The 26,082-nt window shown below is 41.4% G+C and overlaps 2 protein-coding genes across 16 annotated transcripts in view; one reads left to right on the top strand and one right to left on the bottom strand.

The window, feature by feature from the left end:
* Positions 1 to 19,894, top strand: part of GNAL (G protein subunit alpha L) — a 197,064-nt gene extending 177,170 nt beyond the window's left edge. For 2 of the 3 annotated variants that reach the window (XM_066991210.1, XM_066991211.1), the window contains exons 6-12: positions 3,103 to 3,157; positions 5,328 to 5,401; positions 6,282 to 6,340; positions 6,580 to 6,700; positions 7,585 to 7,715; positions 9,375 to 9,442; positions 14,237 to 19,894. In XM_066991210.1, the coding sequence (XP_066847311.1) occupies positions 3,103 to 3,157; positions 5,328 to 5,401; positions 6,282 to 6,340; positions 6,580 to 6,700; positions 7,585 to 7,715; positions 9,375 to 9,442; positions 14,237 to 14,383 (655 nt within the window). In that variant the 3' untranslated portion in view covers positions 14,384 to 19,894. The remainder of the gene's footprint in view (positions 1 to 3,102; positions 3,158 to 5,327; positions 5,402 to 6,281; positions 6,341 to 6,579; positions 6,701 to 7,584; positions 7,716 to 9,374; positions 9,443 to 14,236) is intronic. The other variant, XM_013179375.3, reaches the window with a different exon arrangement.
* The window catches only part of MPPE1 (metallophosphoesterase 1), a 38,879-nt gene continuing 22,227 nt past the window's right edge, over positions 9,431 to 26,082 (bottom strand). For 12 of the 13 annotated variants that reach the window (XM_048077120.2, XM_066991215.1, XM_048077124.2 and 9 more), the window contains 8 exons: positions 25,901 to 26,009; positions 25,480 to 25,583; positions 23,529 to 23,609; positions 21,585 to 21,693; positions 20,592 to 20,663; positions 20,358 to 20,480; positions 19,448 to 19,588; positions 9,431 to 11,037 (listed from right to left, as the gene is read on the bottom strand). In XM_048077120.2, coding sequence (XP_047933077.2) covers positions 10,711 to 11,037; positions 19,448 to 19,588; positions 20,358 to 20,480; positions 20,592 to 20,663; positions 21,585 to 21,693; positions 23,529 to 23,609; positions 25,480 to 25,583; positions 25,901 to 26,009 — 1,066 coding nt within the window. In that variant the 3' untranslated portion in view covers positions 9,431 to 10,710. Of the gene's footprint in view, positions 11,038 to 15,637; positions 18,020 to 19,447; positions 19,589 to 20,357; positions 20,481 to 20,591; positions 20,664 to 21,584; positions 21,694 to 23,528; positions 23,610 to 25,479; positions 25,584 to 25,900; positions 26,010 to 26,082 lie in introns of those variants that run through there. The other variant, XM_066991221.1, reaches the window with a different exon arrangement.

Genomic DNA, 26,082 nt, shown 5'->3' with positions numbered 1-26,082 from the left:
AGGATTGTAAAAAGACATGGTTCTGTGAAAATAATTCTATCCTTGAGCTGAAAAAAACATGAGCTAAAAAGAGCTAAAAAGAGCGAGTTGGTGATGCTGGTGTCCATTTTTATACATTTTTCTGCTATTGTGTTTTCCTCACGCTGATTTTTTGAGTGGAGATGTAGGAGCTGCCCCAGCTGAGAGGAATCTTTGTATTTTAAGCATTGCAAATTGAATTTTTAATGCAAAATTTGCTGGGATGTATATATGTGTGTGTATATATATATATATATATAAAAGAATGTACATTACACCAGAACATAATTATTAGAGGCATTCGGAATTAGTAGAAATTAATGTTCTTTTGAAAAACGATTTAGAAAAGTGAGTCCCGTTTTCACATTTTAATACAGTAATGAGGATGAAGCTAGTGTGTTTAGTAATGAGGCAGTACTGCCTCCTTATCTCATCTGGAATCCATTACTTGAACCTACTATATAAATTTGCCTGTCAGAGCTATTTTTTGATACCGTGCTAATTAGCCAAGTAAGGAGCTTATTATGAAGGATGTTCAGGAACTGATTTTCCTTCCAAAAAGTCAGAGTATGGCTTTTTATGTTTCAGTGTCTAGAAGCCTCAGTGCACATTCAGAGTCCTTCCAAAAGAAATCCCAGGAAAGCTGTCCATCGCAACCTTATGAAAAGCCACGAAATTTAGCCCAGTCATGTGCTGATTTATTGGGTGCCAGTGATAGCAGAGCAGCTTGATACAGCAGGATGGCAGTTAAAACTTTGTAAATCACTGCATTCATTTCATTGTAGATGACGTGTGGCCAGCAAACTTAGGAACATAAAACAGGGCTATCAAAACGATGTTTTTTAAGCACAGGTGATTTAACAGAGCGCTCTCTCTCTTACCTGTGGCATTGCCACTGAGGATGTTTGAAATATATTCTATTACTTGGAGGAGGCTGACAATTCTAAATGGAAGATGACTTGGGCTGAGACACAGCACATAAATGCAAATGCTAACAACAATAACCTTCCTGGAGTGCTTGTAGGGGAGAGAGAGTGTGCACTGGTACTGGATATCATGTTATTTAATCATTTTGGGTCAGTGCTGCCAGCGTGGCCTTGGTGTCGGAGAGTCAAGATGTATCACCTGTGGTTTATAGATCAGCTCCAGAAGTTATGCTCCTGCAAGAAAAATGCTGATGCATGTTGTCTCGTGGGGATTGTGATGGAGTCGTGTTTGTGCACAAACACTCGCCTCTGTCCACAGCATTAACCACATCAAACTGTTAAGAAATTGAACCCAAAACTTCATGACAGACTTGGAAAAACAGGAATGCTGCCTCAACAGCCTCACTAAGGACAATGACTGTTTAGGAAGAGGTGCAGCTTGGAGGCATTGGGGGGTTGTTGATTTTTGCCATCCTTTTTCATCTTACTGCGTGCTGTGAGCTTGAGATGAGAGCTGGGTTACCGACAAGTACGCCTGTTAAAAACACATCACTCCGCTCCAGCGTCTGCGTTAACTGCAGGGGTAACAAGTAAAACTTGGTTCGATCGCTTCTCAGGGTGAGGCAAACATCAGAGCAGAAGGTTCTGCTGAATACGGCTGCTGTCTAATGGTGACTGTGGCTAGCTCTAAAGATGCACTTTTACATCTCTATGTAATTGATGGTTACTTTTGGTGAGGGAGGAGGTGTAGGGAAAAGATTCTTTTTCTTTCAAGTTTGTTCAGGATCATTTTGTAATTAGGCACCCCTCGTGTTGTTGTATAAAAAAGTGGCTTTTAGATGCGTTGTTCAGACATCACACCTTGATGGTACAGGAAGAAAAACTGCATATTCTAACTGTATGTACTGGATTTTTTTCCCCTGTTATAACCATGGGGGTTCAAAAAGGAAAAATATTATAAGTAAATATATACGCGGCGTATTTTCTTTTCCTTTCAGCTAGTATCCGTGGGAAAGTACTATGAGAAGTACAGTCAGGCTTTTAGGGGGTATTTTTTCAACTGGTCAGTGTGTGTGTGACCCTTGTGTTAACAGTGAGTCACATTGCCAGGCAAGAGTTCACTGTTTTTACTTCGTTCCCACTGCAATTAAATAGATTCCGCATGCACACCCAAGTAAAATTGGGAGAAAAAAATGCCAGTTGATAAAGAAATCTTGATAATATTGTAGAAGGATGAGTCAGCCAGTGGGGTATTCACTGCCAAATACCAAATAACAATGCAGAAATTCAAGAAAGCTTCTAAGTCATACAGGCAGTCCGGGAAAATGAGCCATCTGGGCTCACACAGATGTAAGAAATGGGTGAAAGTGAGGGAGGAGAACCTGTCTATTTTAGCTCTACATAGAAAATCCCATTTTTATATCCTTATTGCTGCTATTCTAACATGTACTAGGAAAGAAATAAAACTCAAAAAATCTTTAAAATAATTGGAGATGTCATCCCCCTTTTTTTTCTGGTTCCCTTTCCTCTTGCTCTTCTCTGCAGTTGTGTTTCACCTCATGGATTTCACTGAGTTTTGGCAATGTAAACAGGCAGACTGGTTAACCTCCATTTCGTGCAGTTTTGCTTTCCAGTTCTTATGCTTTAGTTGCAGTGTTCAGGGGAAACATTTCAGGCCAAAGCTCCTTGTATACATTAACTAACATTTCTGCTAACATTGCTGAGACTGTAATCAACATGACATTATGCTCAGCCAGCTAAATAAAGGAAACCCTTCTCCCCATTTTCTTTCTAAAAAACCCCAGAATCTTGTTTATGTTTAAGCAACCTCATAATGTTATGACACATGGATAGACTTGGTATTTTTTTAGCGGACGTCATAAAATTGTGACATTTAACTGCATTTGGACTGCTTGAGAGTACTGCATAATGGTAAGTGTAAAAGCAATGTACTGAAGCAAAGTCTAGGTAAAGAGATTTTTGGCTCAGAAATTAGAACCCCAAGCAACGTAAGTAAAGCATTGGGCTCATAGCTTTACTATCAGACTTGTGATTTTACTTTGCAGCTGAAATCTAAACCGGAAGAGGTAGCATGAAAAGCGCTATACTAGACAGGATTTTACATATCTAAGTGCATGTTGTTTTTTTTCTCTTCCAGCTTTTTAGAAAGAATTGACAGCGTCAGCATGGATGACTACACACCCACAGATCAGGTTAGTGTGATGGGATAGGGTCTGAACCAAGTCACCCATTTGTATGAATTCTGTGGGTAATTTAGTTTAGTCCCACCAGCAGCTGAAATACGCCATGCCACATACTATCAAAATACAGTCTAGCAGTTTAGGTAATGGGAGTTAAAGAAAAAGAGGCTTTTCGATGGGGGTAAGCTTGTATTTTACTGTTGTTACATGCAGGTTGGTGATTCCTGTAATATGTCTGTTATTTCTCCTTGCCTTCCATTCTGTGTCCCACAAACAAAGCAAACAAAACATAAATGTAAAAGCCTACGGTTTCCATCACCAGCCTTCACTACACAGAGGCAGTGTTTTATTTCAGCGGTGGAGGTGATGGAAACCCGAAGGGAGGCGTGCCATGTCTGTCAGCGGGGTCGTTCAGGGACAGCAGCCTGCAGTGGGTCCAGTATCCAAATTCATTGGGGAGCACCCACAGCAGCAGCAGACCTTATGGATTTCCCTGCGGGCATGCAGACACCTTCTTTCCAGCCTGTGCCTGTCTCCTGTGGGCAGAATAGTTTCCATTTAAGCCTTACTCGCAGGACATGTGAAATGATGCAGCCTTGGAGTGAGAAGAGGCTTCGGCATGTTGCATGGCTTCAGCTGGCTTCCCTGAGCTCAGGCTGCCTGGTTTCCTTGGGCAGGTCATCTCCTCAGCAAACTTACTCAGAAGCTGTTAGTTTTCAGTGCCAGTATCCTGCTATCATCTAGTAGTCTCCGTCAAGATCGCAGGCCACGTGGTAAACTGCAAATACTCATAGTAAAAGAGAATCCCTACACTGGATAATTCAGTCTAACTACCCAAGGGGTATGATGGGTGGATGCTCTTAAAAAAATGAAATAAAACTGTCGAATCTCATTGTGTAATCAGGGACTGAAATTCAGAGAAATGAAGTGACTTGCCAGGGATCACACAGGGAAGTATGTGGAGCAGAACCTGTATGTTCAGACCTAGTTCAAGTCTATAACCGTAAGCCTGTCCGATTACTCTGACAAGTATCCTGAAATAGAAGGCAATAAAAAATAATACGCGTTGTACTATAAGGTGAAACTCATGTAGTCGACCCAATATAGAATCAATTATTAAAGCCCTCAGGACGTTTTCAGACAAAAGTGGTTGCAGTGAGATTTACTCCATGTAGACCCCATGGCCTGACCGTAGCATCAGTATTGCTCAGCTGGAGAGAGAAGTCAATGAAGCAAAGGTTCATTTTTGCTTTTATTATTTATGTTAGCATTGCCCTGTATTTGTTCTTGCAAGGCCTTTCTCTACCTTGAGCAGCCATTTGTCACAGGAGGATTTGTTCCGTTATTTAGCTGCCTCAATTTTTTTTTCCTGACGTTTCCTTTGGGAAGAAATGCCCTATGTCTCTGAAGATCAGAAGAGGCCTTCGGTGTTTGGCAGGCAGAAAACTTCTGCTCCAGCAGCAGTGCTGGATAGTCAAGGTTAAAAATCCTGCTAGTGATGGTAATGGCACAGGGAGAGCTAGTTGCTTCAGGTATGCATCATAAATTGCTCTTACCTACTTCCTTTGAGAAAGCAGGAAATTATATTTTTTTTAATTATTAAAAGAATGTTATTTAAGTGTAAAGTACTGCTAGCATGAAAAATAAGAAAGAAATGCCAAATTCACCTGCAGCCTAAATTCTGTTCCCCTGTGCACTGTAATAGAGCTTTAATTACTTAGTCACAAGCTATTATTTCGATAGGATTCCTGTCTCATTCAGTACAAAAGAGGGCAGAATTAAGATTGCCTGGGCAACTGTAAATCTGGAGTTTTCTAACATTTGAATACTTGACTTTACAACATGAACAACATATTTTTCTTAGTTTTATGTAACTTCAGAATTCATTATCCACATCACATATAAAATTATGATAATCAATTATTGGTTTCGGTGTGCACTAAGGAGAGCACACATAGCGTATTGTTCTGCTTCCAGAGTATGCACAAGCCAAATTCAGAGATGTTGTTTGTGTATCTACCATGTCAGTATGGACAAATGCGGGTTTACCAACAAGTCTGATTGAACTCTAATTAAATGGAACATCTAAGACTTTTCATGGAAAATATTATTGCATGCATTTAGAAAGAAAATTAGGATAGAAAAAAATGTCACTAATCAGCTTCCGTGTTCTCATTTCCAGGACCTATTAAGATGCAGAGTTTTGACATCAGGGATTTTTGAAACAAGATTTCAAGTAGATAAAGTAAATTTCCAGTAAGTCTATTAGTAATAATTTATGATTATCTTACTAATCCTTAACAACTCAGTTCAGATGTCTGTGTTCATCTGTTCTTGGTAAAGTGAGGTGTAGGGAGGGGGTAAGGACTGTTTGGTTTAGTTTGTTTTTTTAGCAATTTCAATAGGTCCCAGTAAAATTGCCTCGTACTTCATAAAAAAAAGCTGATACTAGTCATGTATATTATCACTGCTCTCTCATGGGGCTGTTTTTACCAACTGGTTTGTTGATAGAGCACTGTAAACTCATAAAATACTTCTGGGGTAAGGTCTCAGCACTTGGTATCTTGCCACAAGTCACAGTTGGTGTAGTGGAACAAAGAGAGCTAAATGTCTTCCTTCTTCTGGAGGGCTGCAAGCTCTGTGTCTCAAAATCTTACTAATTTGCATTAATTTCTGTTGAAACACTCCCCATTGGGCTACCTCCACTCGCTGTTTCTCACACAAAAAGGTGACAGTGCTGATGGACTGAAGAGCTGCCCGTGTCCTCCTCCTTGTAGACAATGCACTCTCTCCACTATGCTTCGAAACATGATGAAACCTGTGCTTGTTTGCAATGCAGTAGCCCCAACCATATGTGTCACGTGCGTTTCTGCACACCAGAAAGGCCAGCACTTTTCCTGGAAAAAGAGTATTTCTCACTTTATGGTAGCGTTCTCCTGGCAGAGCGGGGCAGGTGGAGTGGTGCAGCGCTGTGACATGCAGCGCAGCATCCGCAGGTCTCTCTTCCCTTCAGGCAGTACTTTAGTGCCACTGTCCTTGCAGCTGTCAGATTCATAAAATGAACACTTGTGCTGCATGCTTCATGCGACTTTCCTAGTGCACATGAGTGATATAACATCCTATGGCTTTTTAACAGCATGTTTGATGTAGGTGGCCAGAGAGACGAGAGAAGAAAATGGATTCAATGCTTTAATGGTAAGTGAAAATATTCCATGGTTTTATTCTGAATATACTCTGCAGTGTGAGCAGCTTTGTATTTATATCGTTTTACTTATGCTGAGAACGTAGTGCGTCACTAATACAGAAATCCAATGTTATGAATATTTTCTTCAGGTGTTTGGGGCAATTCGGGGAGTAATGGTGGTATTACCCCGAGGTGTATGTGCTGCGGTAACAGAGTTTCTTTTTCCTCTCCTTCTGTGTGCTTTGTCCAGATGTCACGGCTATAATCTTCGTTGTGGCTTGCAGCAGCTACAACATGGTAATAAGGGAAGACAATAACACAAACAGACTACGGGAATCCCTGGACCTTTTCAAAAGTATCTGGAATAACAGGTAAGATATACCTCTTTCTTCACCCCCTGCAAATTTAGCTACATTTCAACTCCCTGCAAATTAGGACTCATTTTACCAAATACTCATATTGACTATCAGAAAATGTCCAGGTGGGGCCAGGTCACGGGGTGCACACGCAGTGACACACATTGCTTCGCCACCGCTGCCAGAGTGACACGTGAATATGAAACCAAATAGGAGTCTGAGTATGTTCCTAGCAGAGAATAAATTAAAACGATACGTAAGATAAGGTAATTAAAAGTTTTTAGCACACACACCTCACGATGCTTTGCACTGAGAGCTGACTGAAGGTAAAGTGAGGAGAAACATTAAGTGAGGTCCCAAAGGTACATTGTCACAGTGATGGCTAGGCACTAATTGGGGAAGAAGAAGGATTATTTACTTTTGATTCATTAGGTGTCATACAGGTCATCCTAGCAGACAGGATATTTCTGTGGATGAGCTATTGGTTAAGACAGAGCAACTGGGAGAACAAAGTTTTCCAGACTTCGTGTCTTGCTTCAGCAAAACCAAACAAAGTAGACAGAAATGTCAGTTTTTGGACTGTGGTGCTTTCAGGAACCATCATCATTTTCCCAACTTGATATCAAAAGGATAGTTTAGAAAACGATGTTTGAAGACCGTTCCTTTCAGTGATGTCTATTGGAGATTTTATAAATTTATATACAGATCCTATAAATATATCCACCAGCACAGATATAACTCAATTGAAATAATAATTTTAGATCTTTTTTTTTTTTTCCTGTAGAAGTATGTTCCAAATACCCCATGCAGAGACAGTCCATAAAATTTCCATTGATGTGATACGTTCTCTTTGATTAATGTGTCGGAGATAACCCAAACATTTGGTTTGTTTTTGACAGGTGGTTACGGACCATTTCTATCATTTTGTTCTTGAATAAACAGGACATGCTGGCTGAAAAAGTCTTGGCAGGGAAATCAAAAATTGAAGATTACTTTCCTGAATACGCGCATTACACCGTACCTGAGGATGGTAAGTTTTTTCACCACTTCAGGGCTTTGGCTAACTGGCATAGCCCAGTCCGCAGCACCTCTCTCTGTCTCTGTCATGCACACACACAAATTCACAAACACACAGCTCTTTCACATGAAATATTGTTACGGGAATGTGCAAGGCAAAGCAGCCTGCTCTGCCCTGTGCTGTCCAGGCTCCTGGGTTTGTGGTCAAGTGAGTGTTACACCTGTTTTATACCAGGCAGACTGTTTGCCAAATACTTCAAGTCTGTGTCTAGCAAAAGGAGTAAAACTTGCACTTCACGACCACTAGCCTCTGTTTTAGCCAAATGACATTTTCCCTGCCGCATGGTTTGAGGTGACCTGTCAGAAAAGGCTTACATCCTTCACTGACCATCAACAGCAGCCTAAGTTATGGAAGTGAAAATAATAAGCTATTTTCACCTTCCATTCAGGTCTGGAATTTCAAGAGTATGATACTGAGTTTCAAGTGCAGAGGATAAATAAACTTTCCTAAAATCTGAGTTAGCCTGGCCCCAGTTTTATAACCCTAAGGACTTTCAGAAATCTTTTGTCACTATCAAACAAATCTCTCTCCCAAGCATACACTCCATATATACACAGAATTTGGGTAAATTGTTAAAATCAACATTTTCCATAGTAAGCAAGTTGTCAGGGTAAAGCTGCTTTTCGTGTTTCTCAGTGGGATTTCACAGCAGATATCCTGACTGATCCAGAATATTTACATATGAAGCAGCTCTTTGTCTTTAACCCATAGTTGTTCATTTATTCTCTAATTTTAGACCACGTTATTTAAGGTCAGCAGCACTGAACTCCTAAGATGCCGCTGGTTATGCAGCTGCTCTATGTTTATGCCTACTGCTGTAGATAAGAGTAGAAAATGTTTCCATATCCCAATAAATTTTGTCCTTTACAATATTATGTTTATTAGCATTTGATGGGGTATCTTAGTTGAGGAGAAACCACACCAAAGGGAAATGAATAGATTATCTCTTCACTGCATTGTTTGATTTTTACACTTACAGTAAATATAGTTGTTATATGGCCTAGATAGAGATGACTTCATGACGAACAACTAGTACCAAGGAATTAGCCTCCAGTTCAACAAGAATTTAATCTCATACATTTAAGTGGCAATACATCTAAGAATTCTGCTGACTTGGGGCCTGGAAGAAAAAGATACATTGTAAAAGAGCTTTTAATACTATGACTTTTTTTTCAAGCGTAATCTTGCTCTAGCCATTTTTAAACCCGAATCCCTGCCTTCAGAATCTTTTCTTACAGAGATGCTTGTGTGTTGCACAAATCAAACAGCTCAGCTGCTTTTTCTAGTCAGATTTTCTGATAAACTTCAAACCCTAACCCCCATTTGGTTTGCTTTTATGTGAACAAACTTATGGATGTGAGTAAGCCTCTTCATGGTATGACCAATGACGCTTGCACAAGTTTCAGAAATTTTCAGGACCCTGAAAGATGTTTAGAAGTTTATCTCAGATTTTACAGTATGCTTCCATTTTAGAACTGTGTATCAGGAGTCTCCTGTGGCTTTAATTTCTGTATTGAAGAACTACTTCCTCCTTATTAAATGTTTTATTATGAAAAACAGAGGATTGTTTGGTTTTCATGTTTCTGATGTAATTTATTTTTAATTGAACAGCAACACCAGATGCAGGAGAAGACCCCAAAGTCACAAGAGCCAAGTTCTTCATCCGGGATGAATTTTTAGTGAGTAATTTTGATCTTATGTATGATTCTATCGTAGGAAATACTGGCAGATGGCATAGTTTATTTAGGGAAAACTGACGGGGTTTTGCAGAAAGCTAAAAGGAGAGGAGCATGTCTGGCAATTCCCTAACTCCTTTCATCCGCCCATCTTGCAGAACTTTCTCCAGCGCTCGCACGTTTTTATGCCCGTTTAAAACAAAGTCACCTGCCTTGCAAAGTACCTCACAACAAGTAGGTAGGAGCTGGAAGCAGGTGTCTGGCTGCCAGCTCGTTGCCAGGCTCACGGTGGGTGCCGCCAGTGTCACACTGTGCTTGGGAAGGCAACGCCGCAGACTATTTCCATTGCAAATTAGTGAGATTTCCTGTGGTTGGCTTTACCTGTAAGATGCCACTGACTGTTGCCTTGAATGGTTATTTTGCATGTCAGTCCAGTACGTACCCAAGCAAATCAGCTTTTGTTTCTTTAACCTGCAGTCTTACAAGGGCTTTGGCAGTGTTTAGCTGGCGAGAGGGAATGAACAAGAAAGCAGATTTTATCCTTAAAAAATAATTGTTGACTCTGTTGTGCGAGTTAGGAGGTTTGCCTCGCCCTACTGAGGAATCAGTAAGGAAGCTGACTTGTTTGGTCACAGTTATTTTTGTGATTAAGATTTCCTCTGAAGCTGGAACCGAAGAGGTGTTATCTACATATCACAGATACAGGCAATTATCAGTCACACAGTCACAGCCCAGCATTCCTACCAGAAACAGGGGCTTAGTCCAAAATAACTTATGGTTTCAGTCATATTGAGTCATTCCAACCCTGCAAAGTAGTAACGGAGACCAGAACTAAAGCTTAGCACTTTAAATCTTGCCCTACTTACAGAAACTATATGGGGGTGTTCACGAGAACAAGTGTAATCATTAGAATTAAGAAATTTAAAGTCATGCATTCAAAAGTATTGTTAGGATTTACAGCTGTTGAATCAACAACTGAGAAAGAAGCAATTAATTATGTTCACACTTCGGGGATTTCCACTCACTGCCTTAACCTTCCGGATTACGAGGAAAACCATCAGATTGCACTGCACTGAAATAAGAGTTACCAAAAAAAGAGCACTTCGAGCCAAGTCTCTCCGGCAGTAATGCCGACACGCTGTGAGGCAGACAGCAAGGGTGTCCAGTTCGGAAGGAGGGTCCAAGAGAACCAGGTTAGAGGAAGAGCAGGGTGAAACTCCCCACCTTTTTGTTTCTTCATTATCCAAAAAAATACATCAAGGGCGAGATCCTTACCTGCGATGACTCACGTGCGTTATATAAAGAGGCCACCTACGGAGCGGGTAGGGAGGGAAGGGGGTGTAGGCATTGCAACCACATAAAAAAAACAACCACAGAGCTGCAGAGGCCCTTTGCAGCCGCGGGTGCCATGGGTTTGGGGTGCAGGAGCAGAGTTTGGGCTGGGACCAGCACCTGCCAGCAGCTCCCGGGGCTTGGGCGTAGGGCCAAAGCAGCTTCTCCCCGGTGCCACCCGTGCACTGTAGGCTTGGCAGAGAGCATCTCCTCCGTAAGCAATTCTTGTGTTTCTCTCTCCTGGTTTTGTGCTTTGTTTTCTTCAGCTTTAAAAAAAAAAATAGAGAAACGTAGTCATTTGAACAGTTACTTTAAACTTTTCGGCAGTTTGAAAGGGAAGTCTTGCAAGTGAGGTGTTTCTGGTCAGGTAAGGGGTCTGAAGAGCCTGAATGTGCCTGGTTGGTGGTGGCAACAACAGGGCCAAGCAGGGACAGAGGTTGGTGCTCAGGCCAAGCAGAAATGGTCCTGGGGAGAGGCTGTGGTTTTGGAGAGGGGGGTACAAGAGAAATATACGCAGCATACAGACTGGGGAAGCGGTCTCATGTCCTTAGCCAGGTGAAAGGAAGAAGAGGTGATCATTTTCAACCTGCAGATAAGTATAAAAACATACCCAACAAATACAGCTACAAGGTAACATATGAGTATTAGGAAGGCAAAATGCATTGGCTGCTAATTTCAGAATCAGTGTGGCTGCCCGTGGTGTCTGCTGGCTTCAGCAGGAGGTCGGCTGCGAGCACCGATGAAACCAAAGTCATTAATTTTTAACCAGGGAAAGCACTGGGTGAGGCCTGGCAGGAAGCACGCTGCTGCTGCAGGGCTGGCAATCCAGCTCTGCTTTCGACCATGGTGTTTTCTCTCCCAGGCAGCTCTCGCCACTTGCCCCAGCTGGTGACAGCATCTCCCGTAGCAGGAAATGTGTTTTATAGGAAATTCTCCTTCCTTTTGACACAGGCTGAAGGTGCAGGCACATCCTTTCTCCTCCCAAGCTCGCCGTACATCCTTTCTCCTGCCAAGCTCTTTTGAACTCATTGTTCGAAACACTCCCTATCCCAGTTTTGGTGTTTTATACACAGGATTCTCCAGCTGGTGATGTTTTATTTTAATACATCCCCAGTATAAAGGTAACACCCTGTAAAACATTGGCCCGGCTCCCCTGGTTCATTCTGGTTTTTAAAAAGTTTTATTTTGGAATTGTAGGAGCAGCTGTTCGAATACACAGGCTGAGCTTCCTCGGCTAGTGTGTGTGGCTCCTCACTGAAAATTTTTGTCATCCCCACCCCTGGAGTACAGGGACACTGATATTAAGCATTCCCTCTTGTGTTCTAGGAAAGGAAATGTTCTCCCTTTGCCCCAGAGCATATTTTTCCCCTCTGACCTGGTGCTGAGTAAAACTTCAGATTGAGTTTTGATTGGGGGTGAAAATCTCTCGTATGTCCTAAAATGAGAGAACTGTAAGGGGAGCAAAGAAGACTAAAATCTTAAAAATCCTCTTCTTTGACATGCTTTATATGTAGCCAGGTATCACCAGAGCACTGCGGGCAGCTTACTGCCCTGTACTTCAGTGGAATGATGCTGTGGCTGTGCACGATAAGCAGGCACTCAGGGAAAGAAAAATGATTTTAGTGAAACAGAAGATGGAACCGTAGGTCGGAAGGGTTTCAGTCTGATCACCCTCTTGCATCCTGACAGTAAACAACTGCTGTATGCATGCCGTGCAGAGATGCTAACGTGCCTCTTACAGCGTGCCGAGACTGTGCTGCGTGAAGGAAGCGCACTGGAAGGGGTGAGGGAAGCACAGCAACAGCAGCTGGAGGCTGCGTAAACAGATGTAGCTCTCAGAGCAGAGTGAAGAGTTGAGGATCCTGGAGCAGCTCAGGGCTGAACTCGCCAGCGCTTCTAATTTAAGAAGGAAGAAGCGCTGCAGCAGTTGGGAAGCAGACTGGACCGTCAGTTTGGGGCCAACTTTTTTTCCTCCAAGGAAAAAAAAAAAAACAAAAAATAGTACCTGCTCTCTCACTGCAGTATGAGTGGCATTTTACCACTTTCATATAGATCTGCAGGGAAAAAAGATGTAAAGCAGCTGTTGCATCAAAAACAGAAACACTGCTGCACTTTTTAATGTTTCTAATCATTGTTAATTTCCATGCACGCCATCATCTTTCCAGCCCTAAGGGTCTGATTTTCTCCCAAACTTACAAGACAATGATCTCCCCAAACAATTCTGGGAGACTGTGTCCTGCCTGTGTCCTGCAGGTGGAAAAATACGATCAAAATTGTAATTGTTTCAGAATTTTGCCACCATTGAAGTAGTTCATAAAACTTTTCATTTCATTGTTATTTAATGTACTTCATGCTTCAGATATGGTCTGAACATCTTACCCATCAGTTGCATGGGTTATTAAATTAGTATTTCTCATGAGGGTAATCCTTGAACTAGATACTGAGCGTAGCTTAGTAAGAAGAAAATATTTTTTAATACGTATTTAAAAGCCCTCTGTTTAATTAATGCCGAATATCTAATTTTACCTGCAAATATCTGCAACTTCTTACTGCTCTGTTTATGTAAAACACTGCTTCTAAATGCCAGCAGTTTTGCATATCTTTAGCTGGACATGCTTAAAAACTCACTCCCACATGTGAAATAAATCACCGTATTAAAAATAAATAGCGTAGTCAGAGAGAAAAGACCATTGCCTTTTGTTGTTTAGCCATTATAATTTGAATTAAAATTCTGAAAAGATTTACAAAAAGGTTTATCCCAACAACTGGCCTTCATCTTGGATGAATTTCTATATGTAGTCTTCAGTATCTGGACTAGGATTTATGTATCTCAGTCCTATGGCTGCACAGAACAAAACTGTCACTTTTAACATATTTTAAGATCCTGGGGCATTTTAACAAAATAACATTGGAGCTTAAGTCAGCAACCTAACGAGTTGTGCAGTAGCCTTGTGAAAATTTAATTCTGAGTGGTCTGACGTTTGCTGACTCTGTGCTTGTTTTATTATTTTACATGAACCCAGCCACCATATAGGTAATTCCACTGTGCTCTGGTCTCAGTAGTGATACCACGTCTTCAAGAGCTCAAAAATTTGCCACATGATGGCACAAAAAAAAATAATTCTGGGGTAGATGCATGGCAGAACGCAGCGCTGTGGTATTTGTGCCGCAGCACAAGTTGGCTGTACCGTGACGTACAAACAGTAATAGCTAGCTAGGTGGCTCTTACAAAGTACTGATCTACTGATCCCCTAATAGGATCTGTAACTTTTTCCCCTCCGTTTCAAATTCGTGATTCATATTGGACCATCCCAATGTCCTTTTTTTTTATTATTATTTATTTAAAATGTTATATGCTATGTAAAGTATCCCAGGTTTCTTGGTCTGCAGTAAGTCCCCAGGTCACCAGGAGGTGAAACTTGCGAGGAACATCTCCTTACCATTTTTTTCTCACTGTTTCCACAGAGGATAAGTACAGCGAGTGGCGATGGCAGGCATTATTGCTACCCACACTTTACGTGTGCAGTGGACACAGAAAATATCCGCAGAGTGTTCAACGACTGTCGAGACATCATTCAAAGAATGCACCTTCGCCAGTACGAACTCTTGTGAGGGGGATCACCGTGGAACCTGTGGTTTTAAATTCTTTGCTCCTTACTCTTTCTCTTGATACTACCCCACACAGGGTGGAAGAATATACTATAGAAATGTCAGTCTCTTCACTTTGTTTACTTTAATTATTTAACCTTAAAGCTGATTCGAAGCAAGTTTGGGTTGTTTTTCCTTCATGCTTTTTGGGACTATTTTTGTGCTTTATTTTGACATGCCACTTCTTCGTCATTCCACTAAGCCCTTTGGCTACCTCTGTTCCCTTAGGTTTTGTTTTTTTTAACTGAGCATGACCTGCTAAATTTTTTCCAGCAGGTTAACGTCAGTTCAAACTGGTATGTTAGCTGGATGACACTAAAAGTCATACCTATCCCTCTGTGTGGGTTTCCTTTTTAACATGACATTGAAGAGTACTTGATGGGTGAAAAAAAGATTAATGCACTTTGTATCAGGTTATTAAATACTGTTGAGGAAGTAGACACACAATGTAGCAGCACCACAATATTTATTACTCTGTCACAGTTTTTAGCATTTCTGAGTTGCAGGTCAACTGATAAAGTGACCTCCTCTTTTAAGCCGTTACTGGCACAGGAAGTAGAGTAGATAATGAGAGGAATAGTGAAGACAAAGCAATTTTTCTGGGGTTTTGGAGCTAAGTGTCTCTGCACACCTCAGGCATTTGAATTACAGCTACTTTTCAGCCTGTTGCATCTAGGCAGAAAATTTACCACCCTCACTTACGTTATTTGTGCTGTCCACAAATGATCCTTTGAGTTCCGATCATTCTTGGACAACAGTCCTCTCCCTATATATATTTTTTTGTTTTACTGCTGGTTTATTATATTGTACAGACTGTAAAATGTAATATTATTTTGTACAACTTTATTGAAGAAAAATACTTGTAGAAGATCTTTGTGCCTTGATTATGGCTGTACCTGTAAAATGAGCTAAGATGTAAGTATGTTTTTGATTGCGCTGTACAGCTTGATGTCAACCTTACCTGCAGCAGTGACTGGAGGTAAGAACTTTATCTGTAGAGTTTAGGGGTTTTTTTCTGGTTTATATAAAAAAAAATGCTCTTTAGTATAAAAATTATAAATTATGCAAATTAACCACTTACCTTTCCAAGTAAGGTATTACAGTCACCGGATGTTGCAGCAAACATGCCTTTCTCTTTTGAAGTCTCAGCTTTAAAACATTGGAATTCATTCGAGTGTCCAAATTGCAACCTGGTGTTGTTTTAATGGGAACCAAGGATTTTATTTTTTTTCCTTTATATTTAGAAGATATGTTTGGTAATTCTTTGGTCATTCATAGAACTTCACAATTGCACAGACCGATTGTGAATGTGTAAAGCACCATTATATAGAGCTCTTCAATCTTTGTACCAACAGCGGCTTTCATTGTGCAAGTAAATAGCGAGAAAGAAGAAAAAAGGTGTATAAACCCTTGTGTCTGGCCTAAGAGAATTACAAGATGACATTTTTATTTCTCTTTTAATAAAGAGACACATTAGAAAATTGTTTTATTTTAAATATTGTAGAATCAAAATGTGTGAATATTTCTCAAACTTGAATAATTTATGCAAATGACATTCTCAAAACAAGTTGTGGTACAGTACAATATATAAAAAGCAAGAATTGCTGTAGCAATAAGGCATGTCCTTTTTAGTAACTATAACACTGCTTTATATTTTATACATAGGTGTTTTATGTCTGTGACTATATACTTTTCCTGTGTCCAAGATAACCTGTACAAATGTCTAAAATTACAGTTGCAATAACAGAAACCTAGAGAAGTGTTAGACTACATTACTTTATAGAGTGTTTTACCACACTTCGGACCATTCCCACTCTTCATTTTAAATTTAGGGAGAGATTAAGAGCTAACACATTCCCAGCATTGGCATTATAAATCAGCAGGTTTGATTAATGATTTACTATACACATCGTTGCTAGTTAGAAACCTTAATCAGTCATCTTTTAAAGTCAGACTACAGCCAAATTCCGTACTTGTTTCTATTTGATGATAAATAACCCCCTTTTAGATACTATAATACGAGCATCTCCTCTTCTCAGAAAGGTGTATATTTTAATACGTGTAAGTTCAATTTAGTTGGCAGATATTTCCCAGAAAGCAAAAGGCTGGGTGGACTAAGCTAGCAAACAAAATCCCCAGATGCAAAGATTCCCTCGCTTCCCATGCCAAAGAAACAGAACGAACAACAAAGGATAGGCTTTTCTTCAAAAACCACCCCTAGCCCAAGAGTTAAGGTTAGAGCTCCCAGCCGCTGCAGGAATGCCAGAAGGAAAACCGGTCCTGGTGTGCAGCAGCCCCTCTGTTTTTTCTGGGGCGGGTGGGGAGAAGCGGTCAGGATTTGTCGCAGCTTCCCTTAGACACGGCACGCAAAGACGCTGAGCTCAGACCTTACATCCTCCGTGCTGCCATCCAGGCGGGGGCCCGCGGCCCGGCTCTGCGGCGCGCTGCGTCGCAGCTGGCTGGCTGTCCCTCCCCAGCAAAGAGCTAGTGCAGTTCAAAATGTGACTCTACGATAAAGCTTACAAAACTTGGCGGCCCTGCAGGAATCCAAAATAATGTGCATTCCTATCCCTAGCTGCCTGTAGACTGAGGGCCAAGGCATAGGATAATGTTACTGCAGCTGTATTTGACCTTCCTTCTTGCAGAAGATCGGCAACTGGAGGGCCCCTCACCACACAGATCTCTGGGATGCAATAGGGCCCTCTTTTTTAAGCTCATCATAGCACATCTTTTTAAAAATAGCAGCTTGAGGTGTCGCCCTAATTTTTTTTTTTTAAGCAGGTTTCAGGTGTGTATCAGCAAACTGGATCTGCGAGGCTTCTTCCTGTTGTTGTCTGGTAGACGATAACCGCAAATTGTAGTCAGCTAACAGTTTAATATGTCAGGAACTGGAAGATTTCTTGTCCCAAACTACAGTCCCTTACATATGACATCCTAAAAAGGTTACGGAAATCCGCATCTCTCAGTGCTGATGTATCTAGCTTCTGCCTGACCCTAACAAACAGACGTATGACATTCGAAGGGCCATGCAGCAATAAAACAGAGAAACGTTTCCAGTTTGCAGGACTGAGCCTCCACCAGGGTAAGACACTAGTGCAGATAAGTGATGAGGCTATAGGATTTACATAATGTACAGTTAAACTTTTAATATACATATTTGATACAAAAATTATAGCAGGAAAAGGACTCATTTGATTGTAGAATACAGTATTTTTGTACAGCATGAAACGTTCATTTTGGTTAATTATTTATCCTGTAGTAGTCATATCAGCTGTATAGGACTTCTATGGTATGTGTAAATGCAACCTGCCTTCAGACTAGCAATCAAATTAGGTCATTTGCTGGCATGAATATAGTCTGATGTTTGACTGTTCTCAGCTTTGGTATTTCAGTGACTGAATGCAGATGTCTGGCTCTTCATACTGCTTTATGCTTACTGATTAAATGCTGAGCAAAATAAAATGGTGGAGTGAGAAGCTGAAAATGAGCTAGTATCAGGATTACAAGCAGAGCACCTGCTGCACAGTATATAGTAAAGACTCTGCTCTCATATGGAAGGAAGCATTTTTGGAGGGAGAAGTCAGTTGGTGTTATGCTGCCCTGGAAAAGAAATGAAGACTGTCACTTTGCTGTTACAGTAGGTTCTAAATCAGGAGTAACACCATGGCTGTCAGATCTCCGATTTCTAAATTCTGTGTTGGGCGGCAAGGGTTGGGGCCAGTTTCCTAGTACCAGTGCCTTCTCCAGGGGGCTGAAGAGCCCATACTTGTGGTGCTGGGCACTAACTGGAACAGTCACCAGGCCAACGTTAGCCCAGATGCCAATCTTCCCTCTATTCCATCTAACCAGAGAGCTGGGCTCCTCATCGGATCTGCCTTCAAGAGAAGCCTAACTTTAGCTGCTGTTAACCGACCTGGAAGGAGCCTTCCCAGGCTAAAGTTAGGTTTTGTGAATGTGCCCCTTCCTCACCCCGAACCCTCCTCCTACCCAGTACATGCTGCAAAAAACACGTTGGCTAATCCAAATTGTGTACGTGAACTTCAACAACAGAGAACTTCTTTGGGTTTTGGCTTGATTTCTAATTAAAGTTTACAACAGTCTGAGGCTGATTTAAAACAGTAGTGAAGATGATGCAACTTTAATTAGCCAACCTCTTGTTTTGCAGTGAAGATGCACTGTCTGGCGTGTGCAGAGAGCGTATGTGGTTTGAAGGCAGCTACTCTCAGGAATATGGAATAAACAGAAGTACTTTTCAACAAGAAATACTAACAGTTGCATAAAACGAATTTAAAAGCTTGGGGCTATCTGTGTATTAAGCAGCCTAAACTCAACGGCAGCAAAAATACATTAAAGATTCTCCCCCCACCAGCCCAAGTCACAGACTACACTAAGCAGATTGTAGGTTTTGCTTCTTACTCCAAGTTTCTAGGAGTTCTGTTTTATTTTTGAACTGGGGAACTAATTGTTTTACCTCTAAGGATATACTGAGCACTGGAACTGCCTGCGAGAGCATAACCAACACACTGTATAAAATGTGAATTGGACACGAGGAGACAGACTGTTGGCATGTGACCAACGTTTTCACTGTGTGAAGTGGTTAATGCACGAGTTTGATAACCATGATCACCACGCGAAACTTTGAGGTGGATGCGGTCTTGTTTTCGTAGTTGGTAAATCAACCAAGCAAAATGAGTCTTTCTACTGTTCAGTGCACAATACTGATTATTTTTACAAGTCAATAGTTTACAATGCACCCTCTTTATAAGAAACTGTTAGATGCTTGTACCCATATACTAATTAGATCTTTAACAGCATTGCTTTGTACCACACGGAACACGTGGCTCCCACAGATGTACTTTATAAAGTGGATGCAGTGTACTGAGTGGGTTGGGTGGGTAGGCAATTTTTTTTTTTTTTATTTTTTTTGTTTTTACAGGTAGAATCAGTTCTAAAATATAGCTGACTGCCATGTTGATTTATTTATGAAAGTTATCTGACAAAAATAAAAAAAAAAAAATTAAAACTTACCATGATGAAACTAGGATTGTTTCTGTTCCTCCAACTGAACGACGGGACGCTGATTTCTGGAATTTTCCCCGCATGCAGCACTTCACAAGCACTATGGGTGTGCCCACTGAGAATCAAACGGGGACGAAACCACCATAACAGCTAGAAAGCAAAACGGTAAAGCACAGCGAGTCATGACTGAAAAGAAACTGAGCATAAGACCCACTTTTTCTTCTGACAGAATGAATATATGGGAGTTCTAATAATCTTACCAAGTGTTTTGTATAAACTTTTGTTTTGCAGTAAGACATATGTTGATATTGTAATATCACTCCCCTTTAGCCCTTATCACAAGTACCAGACATTTTCTGGCCATCCTGATCGGAAAAACAAAGCCAATAGCATGCTGTTGACATTACAAATAGAAAGATCTTGTTTTTAATAAAGCAATGCTGATTTCTTGTCTAAGAGAGAATCTTGTACTGCCAATCTTGAGCAAAGACATTTATGCAGAAGGAAATAAATACTGCCCATTAGATTTTCTGGAAATACTTTGACTTTACATTTTCTTCAGTTATTATTGCAGCAAGAGCAGTACTTTCAAAGCGTTGGACTTTCTACTGGGTTTGTCAATAATCTACACATTACATAGGTTGCAAAACATTAAACTAAGAGATAAGAGCAGCACAACACACTTAAGAGCACCGGGACTTATCACCTGCAGAATCAAGGCCATGATCATGATGATCCTCAAGGGAACAGCTCTAACAAGCAGCCTCTCAAAGGCCTCATTAAAGCAGGAGCAGTTGTGGTCACTCTGTTTCAGCTAACATTTATCCTTTCCAAAATGTTCTCATCTGTAGATACCCGTATACCGGTGCCACTCTCCCACCCACCCACCCACCGATACTCGATCTCCTAATGTATAAACCTTTTGTGATGCTTCCTGAGACAGTACATCGTACTTTTCTTTAAATGGGATGTTCTTCTTCCCTGGAGGGGCAGAATCTTCTCCACTGCATTCAGCATCACTTTTCCGGTAGAGAGGGTAATGCTGGGAGAAAGTCAAAGCAAGGATCAGTTGTTAACGGTCCAGCCTTTCTAGAAAGGGAACAAATACACTAAAAACATGCCAACAAGTTGCCTCACCCCGTCTCCAACACACCTGTAAAAGGATTGGTTCCGAAGCTGGAAGCTTTTCCACGTCACTGCATCTTTTGGTGGAATGATTCCAGTTCTGTGAATAAAATCAATCCACACATACTGTCTTCACCTATGTATGCCAAAGGGGTGGGGAAGGGAATTACACGATAGCTAGGTTTTGAGGGGTTGGTTTTTTGCTGTTTTTTTTAATGCTTTGAGAAAAGCAGTAACAGCTCAGAGTATAGTATTTAAATACTGTCCACCGTATGAAATTTTAAGAGCCACTACGGTGGGTCAATGGGCAATGCTTTAATTTCTGTATGTACTGTGAGTACAGTTACATTCTTTCTGAACATGGAAAATGACAGTAGAATCTGTTGTGAATCTTTCCACAAGCAAGGCAAAAGAGAAATGGAGCAGTCTGAGAGAGATCGCAGATAGTGTCTGACAATTTTTTCACTGAGAGGTGGTTTCCTGATTGACTGCCAACCCTGTAAATCATGCTGCCTACCTTGCGTCCAGCCTGCCTATGAAAAAGGGAAGAGGAATGAAATGAGAAGCAACTGGATTTGACGAAAAAATACGACGAAAACATTACTAGGCCATCAAGGTAGGACTCCAGTAAAATCAGAAAACTACAATAAACTAGTTCAAAGGATATAGGACAGAACAACATGCAAAAATATAAATGCATGGATTACTATGCATCTCACAGAAAGTGCAGGGTTACAGAACTTCTGCCATTCCTTGGAACAGAAAAAATTGCACCCTCTGCTAGTTGGCAGCACTGACAAGGAAGTTAACACCATTAGTGCAGAGCAACACAGTGAGCAGTTAGGTAAAAACGATAAGTGAAAATGAGGAAGAGAGATTTGCTAACAAGTTACAACACGAATTGGAAGCAGATTTTTTTTCAGAAGAAACCCTTCGTTGTATCTTGACTATTCCTGCAGTATCAGTATTTCCATTCCAGTAGCCAAGTTGCTGGCTATAATCACATCTTTAATAAACTTACCTGCTGGGAGCAATTCAGTTTGTGAGAAAGCGCCACAAGCTTTGCCTCTGAGGTACGGCAGATAGCGCAGCCATCACCCTCCATGGCTACGCTGTTCACTATGACAAAGCTGGAAAACACCAGGGCGTGGGCAAGGAGAAAGAAGCGGTGAGGACGGGAAAGCATTTGCTGTTCGTGCACATGTAGGATAAACCTTACTTTATAGAATGCAAGTGATCCAAAATCAAACACAGCTCAACAAAACAAAAGAATATTGCAGCTTCTGAAGCCACAATGTTATAAATCCTGAGTATCCATACCGTAGCCACTTCTCTACCTGGTAGGCTGCTTTATAAATCAGTTATTAATTAGGCTGCACGATATTCTGTATGCTGTGCTTCATGCTTACACCTTTTATGATTATTATTATAATCAATTCTTACGTGGTATTTTAGTGGAACGTTAGAAGCCAACTAAAGGGAATTCTGAAGGAAAGGAGAACTTGCTTCTCTCCCCACGCACATTTCAGGCATCAGAGACATCACTTTAGACATTCAATTCCTTTCGAACAACTGAAAAGCAATATAGCACTGCATTTGACTGTCTACCCTGAACACAGTCTCATACTTTGTGGTTTCTCGCACAGAAAAATGGGTTTATATTTGTAAAAGATTTCCTTGTAGGTTTCAAACCAACTTTAACTTTCTACAACAAGATTTGTACCTGTTTAGTCCCTCAGTCAGAACTGCAGAAAGAGCTGTATTTCCAGTTCAACTCAGTATGTTTACCAGACATGAATGAGTTGATTGCCTCCACTTAAGAGATGCTAGCCAACACCTCCCACCCCCCCCAAATTTTAATCCTCTTTCATCAGACTAATCTGCTTTTATACCACAGATTTGTTATAAAGTAGTTTATCCAGTAACATTTCATTAATAACACAGCTCTTTTCAGTTAATGAATATGATACTAGACATGCAATCTGCAACTGGAAGCAAGAATTCTGCTGTGCTGATTTATGGAAGGGGACATGGAGATATTCCTTCATAACTTTTATTTTAAACAGCCAGAATACATTTCTAGAGGACCCCGTATCTGCATGATAAACAATAGCATTATACTGGGCATTCATGAAGCTCATACATCTTTGGGAGGGAGAGGGTGAAGACAGCACTATTTCTGTATCTGTTCAGTATATTCTAAACGTCTGCTTAATTAAGGGAACCAGTGTAACCTTCTAGTTTTTTAATCTTATGTTCATAGGAGTGATTATAACCTGATCATGCCAATGCTTTTCCACAAACCCACTACTGTTTTCTCACATTGGACTCCTGCATGGTATATAAAAGTAGCAAAAGGGTGCACACAGACAGCTACAGAAAGAGACAACGATGAGAACAAGCTCTGTAACAAGGTCTATTCAAAGTCAAAACCAGCCTGTGCATGATTGCCCCACCCTGTGGAAAACCTGTGGACAAGCAACTGCTGTGCTCCCAAGTTCCTCAAACAAGAGTTAAGTTCTGCAGACTAAAGAAGTTATTAAAATTAATGAAACTCTTAACTTGCAAGCACAGAGGGGGTTTGTTTGTGTTTCTTTACTGAATCCTACTCTTCTGCTATGTTTACAGCCATGGGTCATTACCAGCTGCAAGGAAGTAAAATCGCAAACCAGAGAATTTCATTCCGACTCCTCAGTACTTTTCCATTTAGAAGAAAATTGGCCTAGCTTAAAGCAAAAGCTGCTCCTCCACATCACACTCTGGGTTTATTCAAAGTGTTTCATGTTTAACATATCACAAGCTAGATAAAAAATAATAATAATAACAGAACTTATGCATATTAATAATATTCTCATATTATTTCATCAGAAATTCACTTCTAGTTTTCATTCTTCATCACTTAGGTCTCCTAGCCCACTAATAACTACTCTAAACATTGAAAAAAACTGTATATGCATATACTCACTTTATTCCTTTTCGAGTTATTAGCTTTCCTGAAGTAAAGTTGAAAATTTTTTCAAATCGATTTACCTTGTACGCGGTCATTCTGTGTCACAGAACAAAAACACAACTGAGGTAAGAAATCGGCATTATAATAAATAATCTGACACAGTTGCTTTGCAGTTTTTAGACCATTCATGCAGCTTACAGCTCCATTATTTAGATCACGTATTCATTCAGCAAAATCATAGGGATGCTCTGAAATTCTGCCCTAGTCACATCAGTGTAAGCAGACATCCTACCGAAGCACAGCAGAGCAAGCACACTTACACTCTTCCACACTGAGGAAATGGGAAAGGGAATGTGCTTAGACTAAGCACTTTGCAGACAATGAAGCCCAAAACAAGGAAAAGCAGCTTCAAGACTTTGCCCATGCAGAAAAACTAGCCCTGAACAACTTCACATATGCTTCAAAACGCACAAAAGTAGCCTGAAACCTGTTCTAAAATGTATTCCTGTGGTGTGTTGTGTGTAGATCACAGAATCACAGTCATTAAGGTTGTAAAAGACCTCCAAGATCACCTGGTCCAACCATTCCCCTACTACCAATGTCACCCACTAAACCATGTCCCCAAGCACCACATCCAACCTTTCCTTGAACAGCCCCAGGGACAGTGACTCCACCACCTCCCTGGGCAACCCGTTCCAATGCCTGACTGCTCTTTCTGAGAAGAAATGTTTACCTCATTTCCAACCTAAACCTCCCCTGGTGCAACTTGAGGCCATTCCCCCTAGTCCCATCACTAGATACCTGTGAGAAGAGGCCGACCCCCAGCTCCCCACACCTTCCTTTCAGGTAGTTGCAGAGAGCAATAAGGCCTCCCCTGATCCGCCTCTCCTCCAGACCAAACAACCCCAGTGCCCTCAGCCGCTCCTCACAGGACTTGTGCTCCAGGCCCTTCACCAGCTCCGTAGCCCTGCTCTGGACACGCTCCAGGGCCTCGATGTCCTTGTAGTGAGGGGCCCAAAGCTGAACACAGCACTCGAGGTGTGGCCTCACCAGAGCTGAGTACAGGGGGACGATCACCTCCCTGGTCCTGCTGGCTGCACGATTCCTGATACAAGCCCGGATGCCACTGGCCTTCTTGGCCACCTGGGCACACTGCCGGCTCATGTTCAGACAAGCATCAACCAACATCCCCAGATCTTTTTCCTCTGCACAGCTTTCCAGGCACTCAGCCCCAACCCTGTAGCATCACATGGGGTTGTCGTGGCCAAAGTGCAGGACCCGGCACTGAGCCATGTTGAACTTCATCCCATTGGCCTCTGCCCATCAACCCATCCTGTCCAGGTCCTCCTGCAGGGCCTTCCTACCCTCCGGCAGACTGACATTTCTCCCCAACTTAATGTCGTCTGCAAACTCACTGAGGGTGCACTCAATTCCCTCATCCAAATCATCAATAAGATATTCAAGAGGATGGGCCCCAACACCGACCCCTGTGGAACACCACTGGTGACCGGTCGCCAGCTGGATTTCACTCTGTTCACCACCACACTCTGGGCCCGGCCATCCAGCCAGTTTGTAACCCAGCAAAGAGTGTGCCTGTCCAAGCCAAGGGCTGCCAGCTTCTCCTTGACGAGAAGCTGTGGGAGACCATGTCAAAGGCCTTGCTGAAGTCTAGGTAGACTACGTCAACAGCCTTTCCCTCATCCACCAGGTGGGTCACCTGGTCATAGGAGATGAGGTTGGTCAGGCAGGACTTGCCTTTCATGAACCCGTGCTGACTGGTTGTCTTGCGCATGTTGTGTGCTAGATTAATACCTTTTAAGATTGCTGTAAATTACAATCCCATCTCATTTGGTTATGATCAAAACCATTCTGTATAAACACATGGAAAGTCACTCAAACAGTTACTGTACACACACTGACATTTCATTCTTGGCACTTGGGTATTCCTTTCACTGAAGGGACTTACTCATAATGAAATCCAATGTCATGATTTCCAATGATAACCACCAGTTCAGTAGAAGATGGATACTTAAACATTTTCCGAAATCTCCTGACATCATCTGCCCATGCCTGCATGAAAAAAAAAATGAAGAAATTAATGCTGTTCCACAATATTGAAGGGAATTGCTAATGTATAACACAGAAGCACACACTCAGTGAGATGCTCACATGTTCCAAGTTTTGTATAAAGGGAAAAGTGTCGACGTACCACCAAAAATGAAGGAGAAACACAACATCCCAACTACTATCTAAAACACTAGAAACTCTAGCAGAACAACTGTAGTAACATGAAAAAAAGCCTTGCATACCTAGTCTGCTTCCTTCTGCCATCCATTTCCTTCAAGCAATCCTCATTTTCTGAAATAAGAGAGCTGTTCATGTCATACCTGAGGTGAGCTCCATTTTCCTTCATCAAAGACATCTCCCAGAATAAAAACAATATCTGGCTGCAGTAACCACAAGGCAGTTTGGAAAGATCTCTCCATTTGCCATTCCCTAAAGAGAGAATACATACCCAGTCATCACTGCATAACTTCTAGATCCTCAAGTCTGAATACACGAACACGGC

This window comes from Anser cygnoides, chromosome 2 (genome assembly GCF_040182565.1).
Source record: "Anser cygnoides isolate HZ-2024a breed goose chromosome 2, Taihu_goose_T2T_genome, whole genome shotgun sequence".
NCBI lineage: Eukaryota > Metazoa > Chordata > Aves > Anseriformes > Anatidae > Anser > Anser cygnoides.
The sequence above is the reverse complement of the archived record's forward strand: the minus strand, read 5'-3'. Positions and strand labels throughout refer to the sequence as shown.